The sequence below is a fragment of the Microtus oregoni genome, unplaced genomic scaffold, assembly GCF_018167655.1.
Source record: "Microtus oregoni isolate MIOR12 unplaced genomic scaffold, Mior012 000013F_ref0000133, whole genome shotgun sequence".
Classification (NCBI taxonomy): domain Eukaryota; kingdom Metazoa; phylum Chordata; class Mammalia; order Rodentia; family Cricetidae; genus Microtus; species Microtus oregoni.
The window spans coordinates 15208039-15220552 of NW_024543072.1; the positions used below are offsets into that span (position 1 = coordinate 15208039).

General features: G+C 38.0%; 1 protein-coding gene across 9 annotated transcripts in view; it reads right to left on the reverse strand.

Moving 5' to 3' along the window:
* The window catches only part of Nrg3 (neuregulin 3), a 983941-nt gene that overhangs the window by 12304 nt on the left and 959123 nt on the right, over positions 1 to 12514 (reverse strand). For all 9 annotated transcript variants that reach the window (XM_041662384.1, XM_041662388.1, XM_041662386.1 and 6 more), the window contains exon 7: positions 3340 to 3467. In XM_041662384.1, coding sequence (XP_041518318.1) covers positions 3340 to 3467 — 128 coding nt within the window. The remainder of the gene's footprint in view (positions 1 to 3339; positions 3468 to 12514) is intronic.

Consider the following 12514-nt stretch of genomic DNA (forward strand, 5'->3'; position numbering starts at 1 on the left):
GAGTTTTTCACTTCTTCCATCAATATTACCATTATTGCTATTTTATACATATAAAATGTGTTTGTTAAAAAGAGGGGGCATTGATTTTAGGGAATTACTATGTAGCTTTGGCTGACTGAAATTTGCTCTGTAGACCAGGGTGTCCTTGAATTCGCACAGATCAGCCTATCTATGTCTCCTGAGTGCTGGGGTTGACGAAATGCACTGCCATACCTGGCAAATTTGGCAAATATTTTAACTGGAAGTTTGAGAAATTGATATTTGAGTGCTAATGGTCATCTTGGTGGTTCTGTTATGGTGGCAGGTCCACATTAATTTCTCAGTTTTGTACAGACAAAAAATCATGCCACTCACGATATTCTAGTTCTTAGCCATGTCATCTGCTGTAGGTTGAATTCCTGAAATGCTTAACAACATGGTCATCACATTCAATCTCTACGTCAACATCTTTAGGGAGCTCTTGAACAGTGACTTTGTTTCTGTACCTCCACTTCTGTCTAATCCCACATGATTTAGGATCTAGGGTTTGGGAGATCTGGCACCAGAGTGAGCTGCATCTGGATGTAAATCTCAGGTCCCTACACTGCTAGAAGCATGACGCTAGGGAAGATAATTGTGTCCGAATTCTGGATGGAAATCCAAACGTCTTTAACTTGGACCAGTTGAGGAGATAATAAGAGGCATGGTCAGCAGCCATTACATGGGAGGAACAGAGATGAAGCTGCAGAAGACATTGTTGCCCCTCAGACCACTAACAATAGGAAACCAATCCTATCAAGGAGAGGGAACATTTTCCAAAATAGAGGTAGTGTTGGAAGTACCAAGTCAGGTGGCAGCTACTGTGTCCCCAGAAGACTAGAGTGGGACATAACTGAGGATGGGAATGGAAGGACTATGACCTCATTTTCCCAGTCCTTTCCTCCCTCACCAGTACTTCTGCTAGACCAGAAGCCAGAAAACAGGGAAGACTGGAGCTCACCTGATACATAAGCTGTTCAGATAAAGTGACGGGTGAGAACGGGGAGGGAAGAGGCCAAAGCAAGGTATGTGTGTGGTCTCACACCCGAGATGAAAGAGTTCAAGTATGCTAAGTGTCCTGTGAGGTCAAAACATGTGAGGTTCACAACACCACGTTTTATATACATTACTATGCCATAATTGGCAATGCAAAGGCTTATCTGTTTCACTGAAAGCTCTGGGCTCCCATCGCTGTTGCCAACTGATACTGATGCCATTGTGAGGAAGTTAGATTGCCAAAATATAACTCACTAAAATGACATGTCTCAAATATTTTTTTTCAACAGGTAGGTTTTTTTTATTAAACATTAGAAATAACAGTTTTGGATTAATAGCTTTGTTTCATAAATAAGGCATCTAAAGGAGTCATATTTTCAGTGCACAACAAGAAATTAATTATTCATAGCTTGCTGAACTGTCAAAACAAGGTCTACCAGTATGAAGTAGTGACCCATCTTCAAAATCAGTTGTAAACCTATTGATCAATCAGAGATTCAGGCCTTCTAACTGAGGGGCATTCAGGAAATTATGGAGCGGTTGGAAGGATATATAAATCAGTATACAGGTTATCAATCACGAAACTGTTCTGTCTATTGTATGTTTTAAAAAACAAAAGCTATGATGCATTAAACTATAATTTCAAGTTCTAAAGGCACTTCATAAATCAACCCTTCCCCATCTATCAGAAGACAAGCTATGTCAACAGATACTGCAATGTCACTGAAGCAACAAGACAAAACAAAACAGAAAACAAAAGGAAGGGCCTTTAAAGATACCCTCATTTCATCTTGGAGATATAGAAACCAAGATCAAAGCTAAGGATGGGAGACTGAAAAAAATTTACTGGGCACAGTGGTGCTATAGTTCTAACTTGGCAGAAGCCATTATTTAAAACTCTCAAGTTCAAAATATTTTTGCTATAATATGTTGCAGAGTAATATTATACAATTTTTCTTGACAGGGTATATAGCTACTATAATATATTTCAAAATAAGCGTGGGATGATACCATTTTTGAGAAACTATTTGCCCTATAAAAGGTGAGCAATTTTGGACGTCACTTCTCTAATTAAGGCAGCTTCCTTGAGGTCAAGTGAAGTAAAAGGCTGCTTTAACAGGAGTTCTGAAAATGCAAGCTATGACATACCACAGACTTGCCAATAAGAACTGATGTAACTACCCAGACGTCAAATTATTTCAATCCTACACTGAAGATACTTAAATACTCTTCTTTGTCAAATCCTTGGTACCCTAGAATCTATCTACTAGGGAGGTATGGGAATCAACATCACCATCAGCTTCTGCGGTTTAGTGAGCTCAGTATTAGAATAACTGAAAATCTCATAGGAAATTTAGTCAGAAAAGTATAGTCTTTGGGGGAGGAAAGTAGGAAGTCAGCTCTTTCATTGTGTATTTCTCTCTTGCTAATGTACAAGATGAACACTATCATCTATTGCTAGAAACAATTGATATAACATTTAAAAGTTTAATATATCTATATAATATAATATAAATGTATGATTTGAAAATATAAAAACTGCTTATCACTAAGAAAATGAATATTCGGTCTTTGGGTCGCTTTTTCAGATTAAAAATGTTCATTTTAGTACACACAAACAGAGTGTCTATTCTAGTATTAGTTTCAAATTTATCCTTTGGTTTGGACTAAACATCATCAATTTTTAAAAATAAATTCCTCACGTAGAACACACAACCATGTGGATGAAAAGATTTTGGAGAACATGCCCAGCTTGAGAATTTCCTGTGAGGCAACAAATGACTTTGTAGCTGGCCTTCATCCTCAAAGAAATAGTTTCTATGATCAACTCACACACACTAAAGGATGGCGCTTCTCTGATAACAGAATATATTGCCGGCTCAAAGAGCATACTCTGCAGGATTTGCCTCTGGAAACTTTTCTTTTGTGATGAACATTTGGAACATTGGCACAGGTCACATCAGCTGCCTAGAGTAGAATTAGACATTAGCTTTGTAACCAGTGACCAAGCAAGCTAGTCAGAAAAAAAAAATCACACTTTTAATAGATTTTCACCGTGCAATTGCTTCATTTACTGGTCTGTAGCTGCAGCTCTGAAGAAAGCTCCTTCATGTTTTTGTAGGGAAGGTGATACTGCTGAGGAAAACTGAAGAATTTGCTTCCTGGCTGTGAACTGCCTGAACACTCCCTGCGTGGAAATCCTCACCCATATTAGAAGCAAGATCAGTTACCTTTTCTGGACTTGTGGGTCCTGTAGCCATTCCCTGGCATGTGTCTACTTCTAAGGTGAACTCACCCACTCCCACCATGATTAGTTAGCAGTACCTGTGGTGCTTGACAGGCTGGCTTCCTCTGTCAGGAGAAGGAACCTCGGGGAATGACTGGGGACCCACAAAGCTTGACTCCATTATTTTCTCCAGTGCAGTCACAGGATGCCTGTCCACCTTTGAGTACTGTAGGAAATCACATGCAGAGTTGTGAGCGGTGGGTACATGATGAAGGGCGACCAATAATACCAGGGCTAGGCACTGAAGACTCCCAGAAGAACGATAAAAAGGCTATGCATCTCATCTCATCTCTCTCTCTCTCTCTCTCTCTCTCTCTCTCTCTCAAGTATAAGAAAGGAAGCAGATATCAAGAAAAAAAAAACGGCCCTTATGTTTTAACTCAAGAGTTTATCTCTAACCAATTGGTAGCATCTCTTTAGAGGCTTATATTTACATAAAATCCAGGAATGACTTGGGAACAATAGACAAGGGAAACAGTGTGACCACAAGGAAGGAGGGAAAAAAGAATCCAAAAGTAAAGCTTGGGGTAGTTTAGAAATTCCATCTAAAAAAATCTCAGTTTTAGACCACATGTAAAACTTAAGGGCATCTAATTTCAATTTAACTGAAGGTTAAAGGTAAGAAGAAGGGAAAAGATTAAGGGAAGCAAGTGTAATTTAATTTTTTTTTATTTTGGTGCTGAGGATTGAATCTGGAGCCTTGCACATGCTTTACCATGGCATTAGAGCCCTCAGTCCTAGATAAGGATAAAATACAAAACTACCACTCTGGTTGTCGAAAGTAAGGAGTTTTGAACGCTAATTAATTTTTGACACTGGTCAATACACATGTGCAATGACCAGGACATAAATGTATAGAAACTATTAAAAAAAAAAGAAACTATTGAAGCAGGTATATAGCAGGAAAGACTGGTACACAGAAGAGGAAAATTGCGGTGACAAATGCAAAAACCTCAATGATGTGGAGCCCTGAATTGCTAGATGTAAACATGAAAAGTCAAATTTACACACCAGCAATAAATATAGCCATCTGACTTCCAAAGGCGTATATTTATAAACAACAGAGAAAAGACCACGAGGAGGTTGTGGGACATGCCTGTCATCCCAGTATTTGGGCCTGATGAGTGTGAGGGCAGCCTAGGCTGTGTAGTAAGGTGTAGTCTCAAAAACAAAACAAACAATAAAAATAAGAATCATGCAAGATGGATAAAGATATTATTTGAAAATTATGGGGATAAAATGCATAACAGCAATAATATCAAGTAAAGTACAATTTTGTACTTCTATACAAGATTACCTTTAAAGATTGATATTTCATATAATGGAAAACAACCCAGCAAGTCATAAATATTTATACTTTGAAACAACCTCAAAAGTACACAGTACAGCTAATAGCACAGCATACAACCCTGGAGGAATTTGGGGCATTTTGATCACTTTTATTACATGATAAACAAGTACATGTAGCATTGTCTGAAGGAAAAACATGGGATGCAGCAAGAGGAAGTGGGTCAGCTGCTATTTGTAAAAATAGAGTAAATTTGCTTTAGTTTTATTTTTTAAAAGCCTAATTAAATAACTATACAGAAACAAAATCCTAAATATATTAGAAAAATGGACTGGGTTAACTTTTAAAAAGATTTCTTAATAAACAATAACGTAATATGGATTTTATTAATTTAATTCAATAAAATATTAAAGAAGAACATATCTCAGAGATTATGTAAGTTAAGAGAATCTGTGTAGCAATGAGCATAATTACGGTTAATTATAAAATAAAAGATCAATGTTTCTTTCAGATTTGGATGAATGAACTCTCTGAATGAGGAAATAGTTTATAAGACGAATAGTAATTTGTTCATAGCCTTAAGGGACAGAAATGCTTTTAATGAGGACATAAGATCCATAAAGTAAAGCAGGACAATATTTTTATTTAATAACAAAAACCAATTACCCTAAGTATAAAAAAATAATTTCTAAGAAACAAAGTAAAACCCTGGAAAAATATTTGCTATCCCCATCTGGAAATGTGTAATATTGAAAAAAATGCCAAGCACTCACATTTAAAAACATGGAAGGTAGAATGTGCTTGTTTTTCCAATTTACAACCAATTTATAATAGATTTACAATGCAGATTAAGAAGTTTATTTCAGAGGGATATCTTAAACAATGATGAGCCAACTCTTTCTGAAGAATCTTTATTTTCTCAGGAAATCATTGTAAGTCAGCAACTCGTTCATTTTGTAAGAACAGTGCATTTTCATAAAAAGACTCGAGCCATTAGTTCAATTTGTTTGAATCCTAAATTGGAGCTTTGTTCAACGTCTTGAATGAAATCTACCTATTAACTGGTTTTGCGTATGGATAATATTAATAAAGCATGGTTATTCAGGACATTGTTACATTACAGTTGTTTAAAATTCTTGGCACTTGGTTCAGCAAGTACAACTTTCTTTTCACAATGTTATTTTTAGAAGGGTTTTCTCTCTTAGTATTTTATTTTAGTAACTGCATTTAGCCTGCAATGCCGTTGTTGTTCTCGTGAGATGGGAGGTGGAGAAAGGAGCATCTCTGCAAACACACGGGTTGTCTAGCATAGGGTACACAGTGACAAACAACTAAAGAGAGACTCTGTCTCAAAACAAGATGAAAGGCAAGGACCAATCCCTAAAGTTGTTCTCCAGCCTCCATACATATTCTATTGCATGCATACATGTACAAGTACAGCCTTTACAAATCACACACAAATTGAAAACAACATGATCTATTTAGTCTGGGTGTGATGGCACATACCTTCAATCAAAGTACTTCGAAGATGTAGGCAGGAGGATCACTGAGTTTGAAGCCAGTATGGCCTACATACTGAGTGAACCAGTCACAAAAAGAGATCACCTATTTAACTGTATGTCTCTGCTTCAATCAGTTATGTCCCTTCTATTTTAAATATATAAAACAATAAATATAAATAAATATAAAAAACAAGAAGAAGATAATAGCATAGTTCGCAGAGAAAAAGTAAACAACAAAACTAATCATATGCTAGAATGATTTAAGATAAAATTGCACAGCAGAAGATCTATTGGAAGAAAACATATAAAGAGAGATGGTACCCTGACTACAGAACCTCATTTAAGAAAAGGACTCCTAAAAATTGGCCAGTTGGGAAAGCCTTTGGTACATTTTCTTGATGAGAGTGGGCATAGCTCACTGTAGACAGTGCCATCTCTGGACTGCTCGTCCTGAGTTGTATAATGAAGCAGGCTCAGACAGGCATGAGGAGCAAGCCAGATAGCTGCGTTCCTCCATGACTTCTTCATCAGTACCTCAAACACAGCTCCTGCCAAGACTGCATTTGAAAATGAGCTGCAATATGGATATATAATAGAAATAACCTCTTTTTTTCACAAGTAGTTTTTGGTCATGGTAGTTTATTGCAGACATTAGTAACTGATATTGGAATAAAAGAATATGCATTCATGTAGCCCTGACCTTCAAGGAAAGAGGACTTCTTAGTCACTGTTCCATTGCTATGAAGAGAAATCCTGAGTGAGGAAATTTATGAAAGAAAGCATTTAGTTGGGGACTTGCTTAAAGTTTCACAGGTTTAGTCTGTTACCCATGACAGGAAGCATGGTGGCATGCAGGCAGGTGCTGGAACAGTATGCTTGATCCATAGGCAGAGAAAGAGAACCTGGGCCTGGTATAGGATTTTGAAATCTCAAATCTCAATCCCAATGATACGCTTTTCAACAAGGCCATGCCCACTTCCATAAGGCCATACCTTCAAACCTTTCTAATCCTTTCAAATCATATTATTCCCTAGTTATTCAACACCCAAATGTATGAGTCAATGGCAGCCATTATTACTCAAACCAACAAAGGAGAGTTTTTGTCAATCTGCTGCTAATAACCACTATATTACCTTGGAATTTATTAGTATTCAATAAATTTTGACAGTTTGAAATGATACATGCATGTTAATTTATATCTCTATCATAGGTTATCAACAAAAATAAAAAGAGAGACCGTTCTCACTGCACCAGTGAGTTTATGAAAAACTAGCTTCTCAGTGTCTCCAAAACTTCACACTTTAGTGAACGTAACCAACTTCTTCAACAATTGAAAATTATCAAAATTTACAGAGGAAATTATTAACATCAAAAGCCTAGATTTGTTAAGGAAACAGAACTGTATTAATATCATTAATAACATGTAAGTGTATGGAGGTGTTACAAAACAATGCTGATTCTAATGAGAGGACCAGACCTGTCTTACAAGTATGTCACGATGCAGTTATGGGAGGTAGACATAGGGCAGGAATACAGCCTTAGGCAACTTGTTAAGGTGATGCCCGCACATGAGAACTGTTTAGATGTCAGACACATGACACAGGTGCCACATTAAATTCTGGGTCCTACTGATATTTGTCCTGTGGAAGAAAAATTATGTACATGGCTGAGTTTACTGAAGTCAGGTTTTTCCTAGTGCACTGGGTGGGGCTGGATGAAAGGCAGTTATTGATATGTATTAAGGACATGTGAAGGAAGTTTTAGCTAAATTTAGATACAGATGGTTATATGAAAAATTATAGCTGTGCGTTTGTCTGTGATCTGTTTGCCAAGAGGGCTTATAAGCAAAACAATTTCATTGCCAAGAAACACTTGTAGCTCACAGATCTTGTCTTGAACAGCAATCTGCAATAAAAGGGATGCTATTAGTAGAAAGTCTGGTTATATGATTAGGACAGATTATCAGAACAAACCTGAAATATTCCGTAGTGTTCAACACAAATACTTCAAGAGCTGATCAGTTGATGATAGTTACTATTCAAATGACACAGGCAACTGAACTATTGTACAAAGGCTAAATACCCTGATCACAACATAAAATCATTTTGAAATGGGCATGTAAAACCTGTATTTTGTAAATACAAACAAACAAGCAAGCAAACAAAGATCCCGCCTTCTAATTTGAACTCTCTGCCTGTCTCTATTATTTTGGGGACACCCGCTTATCTCTTCACATGTTAATTAATCAAGGAGTGTTTGCCTAACTTACTCCATCTTACTTTGAGGCCCAAGTACAGGGGTAACTCATTGTCTTCATCCTGAAGTCACCTTGGACTTCACAAGCAGCAGAGCACACAGGACAGATCCTTCTACTGCACATATGTGTCCTTATCCATGAGGGCAAGGCTGGCTCCTGGACCAGAGGCAATCCTCTCAAGCACTGGCAGCCAGGAGAGCAACAACACTTCACCAGATCACCTTGAGAAACCTGAATCGACAGAACAATCTTAAAGGCTACACCAGAACCAGGAACACTTAACCTTGATCTTGCCCTGTTTCTCTTTTGGATTTATTCTTAAAGTTCATGCTTGTACATCCATGGCTAATGTGGAATAACTGGGCTCACCTATTTATTTTTCTACTTATTTATTATCTATTTATTTATTTATCAGTACAGCTAAATTTAAAAAAAAATCCCCTTCTTATACATTTTTCAAATCCACCTATTAATTAGCACATTGAATAGGGTGGCCACATCAAGTTTTTCCTGGTTTCTGGAGCACATAATTTTTCCTAAAAATATCTAGTTACAGTATTTAACTCTTTGCATTATAAATCTAAATATAGAATATGTATTTATGAGTTGGTATAGAGATTATTGAATACGTAAATGAGTGGATGAGAAGAAACCAAGCCCTGGCCCGAATATCCAAATGATTCATGCAGATTTTGTATAATCAGGAAAAAATACCTTCTTATTACTTATATATGAGCTATAGATGACTACTTCTGTATTCTGTGTAGAAGATGGGAAGAAGGGAGTCTCTGCATCTCAGTGAGAGAACCTGAAAAATACAACCTCAGGAGCAAAGCAGAGTAACATCAGCACTGAGGCATCAGACTGCCAGTGAGTATGCCTGATATGCAAACAGGTGCATCTGCATGGAGAAAACATCCAATATCACCACCAGGAATACACCAAGCAAACCCCATGCAAGGAGAATTCTTCAAAATCATGACTAGCCCTGCCCAAGTCAACAGAGTCAGATGAACACTGATACACTGACAAGTGTAAGGAGAAGCTAAAGATGGGTGACAGCTACGGAAACAAAGCTGCTCCCTGGATGAAGCTATACTACAAACAAAAATAATGAACAAAGAAAGAATTAAATAAATGATGAGGTAAAAATCTCATATTTCAGTTAATAGTTAGGTTCAGTTAATGATACAATTTAATAAACATTTATAAGTATTGAGTTTTAAAATTTTTACAACTTTGGCATTATAGTGTACACTGAAAAATTATTATTTTCCACTATGAAAAACTAAGCACAGATTATGTGAAAATTCTATTAGTAGCATCTTCTTAATTTCTCTGTAGGTCAAAATGTACTCTTGAGGGAATACATAAAACAAACAAACAAGCAACAAAAGACACATAATCACATGCAATGAAATCTAGAATCTAAAGACAGAACTTAGTCTCTACTTAGCTTTCTAGGTATCTCGGTTGAGAGATCACCACTCTCAACGGAAATGCTTACCACCATCTGCCAGTTTCTCTCTACCAAGCCTTCCGTAACTACCTAGGATCAGCACCTTTGGTCATGTGTTCTATATTAACAGCATTTATTGTAGTTTCCCTTGATGCTTTACGGAGGGGCTAAAGACTTGCTCGTTGTTGCCTTTGGCTCTCAAATCTGTTCTCAAGTGACATTTGAGTGCTCTGCTCAGCTGCCTGTCCGGATCTCCCGGTGAATATCCTCTAAGGTGTCACTAAGTTTGGTAGTAGATTCCATGCGTTTTCTCTGCCTCAGACCCTGATGGTCTTGTGTTTATGTTTTCTTACAGACTCATTTTGTAGAAGACATAGAGTGCCATTTATAGGTGAATAAGGACATTCAGCCATCCACTCCTGGCCCTCAGCATGAGCCTGAATGATTTACTTTCAACACAGTGTAGATTCGTGGGGGGAAGCCCTCATCTTAATCACCCTCCTGTGTGGAATGCTCCCTGTGGGCATAGAGGCCTTCCACTGTTCCCTGTCCCCTTGCTGCCTTGCTCCTAACGAACTGCTGGGGCTGTGCAGGAATCAATAGGCCTGTCAAATTAAGCATGCTGGTGTAGGTAGCAGAGCAATGACATTGTTGTTCCCAGGCCCGGTGCTGCACGCAGTGGGAGCCGGGAGGCTAAATAAAAGCTGGGCCTCTTTTGGAAAGCAATGTTGACAGAGCAGATAATCACCTGTTCTGGAAAACCGAGGCCAGAAAGGTGGGAGGGAGGGTGTTTGAAGAACAGTTTTAAATGCATGTCTTTTACACCGCTCCTAGCTCATCTATGAATGTTTCAAAGTTCTTTATTACCAGTATAACTGAGGAGCCAAGCGATGGAAAACTGCAAGGGCATGCCCTTATTTTAAAAAAATGCAAGCAATTCAAAGCAACTTGGTTGTTGTTTTGAGAATTTTTGTCCTTGTGTGCCTTAATAGTAAGAACTCTAACAACTTTCCCCAGACTTCCTCTAAAGCAAAACTGTTTTAACTAGACCCCTCTCGCAGACACAAGTCCCCTTTCCATCTTCCTCAGCCAGATGCCTCCTGCAGCTACTGCTTCAGGCTAGGGCTTCATCTTGGAGAGAGCTAATCTTTTCTATGTATCAATGCCCCAGCCTTCCTGCTGGAGGCTCCCACAGCACCTTCATTCCACTGGCTGAAGCTATCAGTCCACCTTAGATCTCACACTTGAGAGATTATTATTTAGTAGATATCACCTGTAGTAATGAGTGAATGCCCTTAGGACAGGGTCAGTTCATTCATGAGGAAAATTTTGACTCACTGATATTTATTAACTCTTGAATTTGTATGTGGATGTAAAGATGAGTGCATGATTCAGTAAGTTAGTATTTGATATGTTGAGCAAGAACTCAGGCTTCAAGAGGAACTCCTCAAAATTAATAAATGTTTTAAAGAAATGACTCCTGGCTTAAACAGACAAGAAATGCTAATGACTTCAACTTACTCTCTTTACTCAATTCATATATTACTGGCATGAAGGAGGTTTGAAAGTTCCCTTTGAAATTATTCAGAGGTTACCCCCATATTTTTTAGTGGTCATATTATAGAATTGGATATACTTACATATTGTCAGAAAAAAACAGGTCCTACATAGAGAAGTAGTGAACCAAATTCTACTGCGCTGTCCAAGGGTTAAAAGCAGATCGAGTTTACCAGTCATGCATTAACCAAGCTTCCTTCTTCTATGCTACAAGAACAACTCCTGTCAGAAACCCTTCACCCCACTTCCCTACCTCTGTAATGTCACGTACGACATATACTGGCAAAGATTTCTTCTGTTGATGCAGAACCTACACTTTCCTTGGATACCATTTAAAGTGGATCCCTTGTCTCATTTGGTGCAACTAAAGCTTCCTATTTTTGACTCTGACCATGCTGACCAGCTGCTACCTTAATGAATACCCTCAACTGACAGGTGGTATCACTTAAGCTTGCTTATCTCCAATCCCTTTACCTTTTCGCATTCAAACCTAATACATATCCATTTCTACTATTAGCCTCTTTATATTCTGAGGTCACCAACCATGGGTATTGTCCCAGTAACAAGTAAATACTAAATAAGCATTACTGAATGAATACACTCCTGTAAGTTATTAGAAATGTGTTAGGTATTGCATTCTTTCTTTGTATGTCTTAGCACTCTGTATTGTCTTTTAACTGTCGTGACAGCATTAGAGGTCACCAAAGGAAACCTTTCCTTCTGATCAAGAGAATGGAATCTCTGACTGAGTAGAAGCTCAACATTCTAGTTGGGCAGGTTAATCCTTTAAGGGACCACCTCTCATGAGGGCACTGTCAATTTAGGCCATGCTCAAGCACTAAAGGAATAATGATCCCTTCAACAGGATAATGCACTTTTCCTTCCCAGATTTCCATCCCCTAGCTCTGTCACTTAGCAGAGCCAAGCCACAGCTTTTAGAAAGGCAACACAGTTCTCAGAATTATTCAGGAAACACTGACTTTCCTTTTTTTAGTTCCATCTCTTTTCTAAGCATGCTTTACCTGATATTTCAGAGTTCACTGTTTTTCCAGGACCCCACTCGTGTCATAAGGCTGCTTGTCCATCATGTGGCTGACCTCCATTTGGGCCCACCTATTCTCTATCTCTGCCTTCTAGGCTGAGATTTACA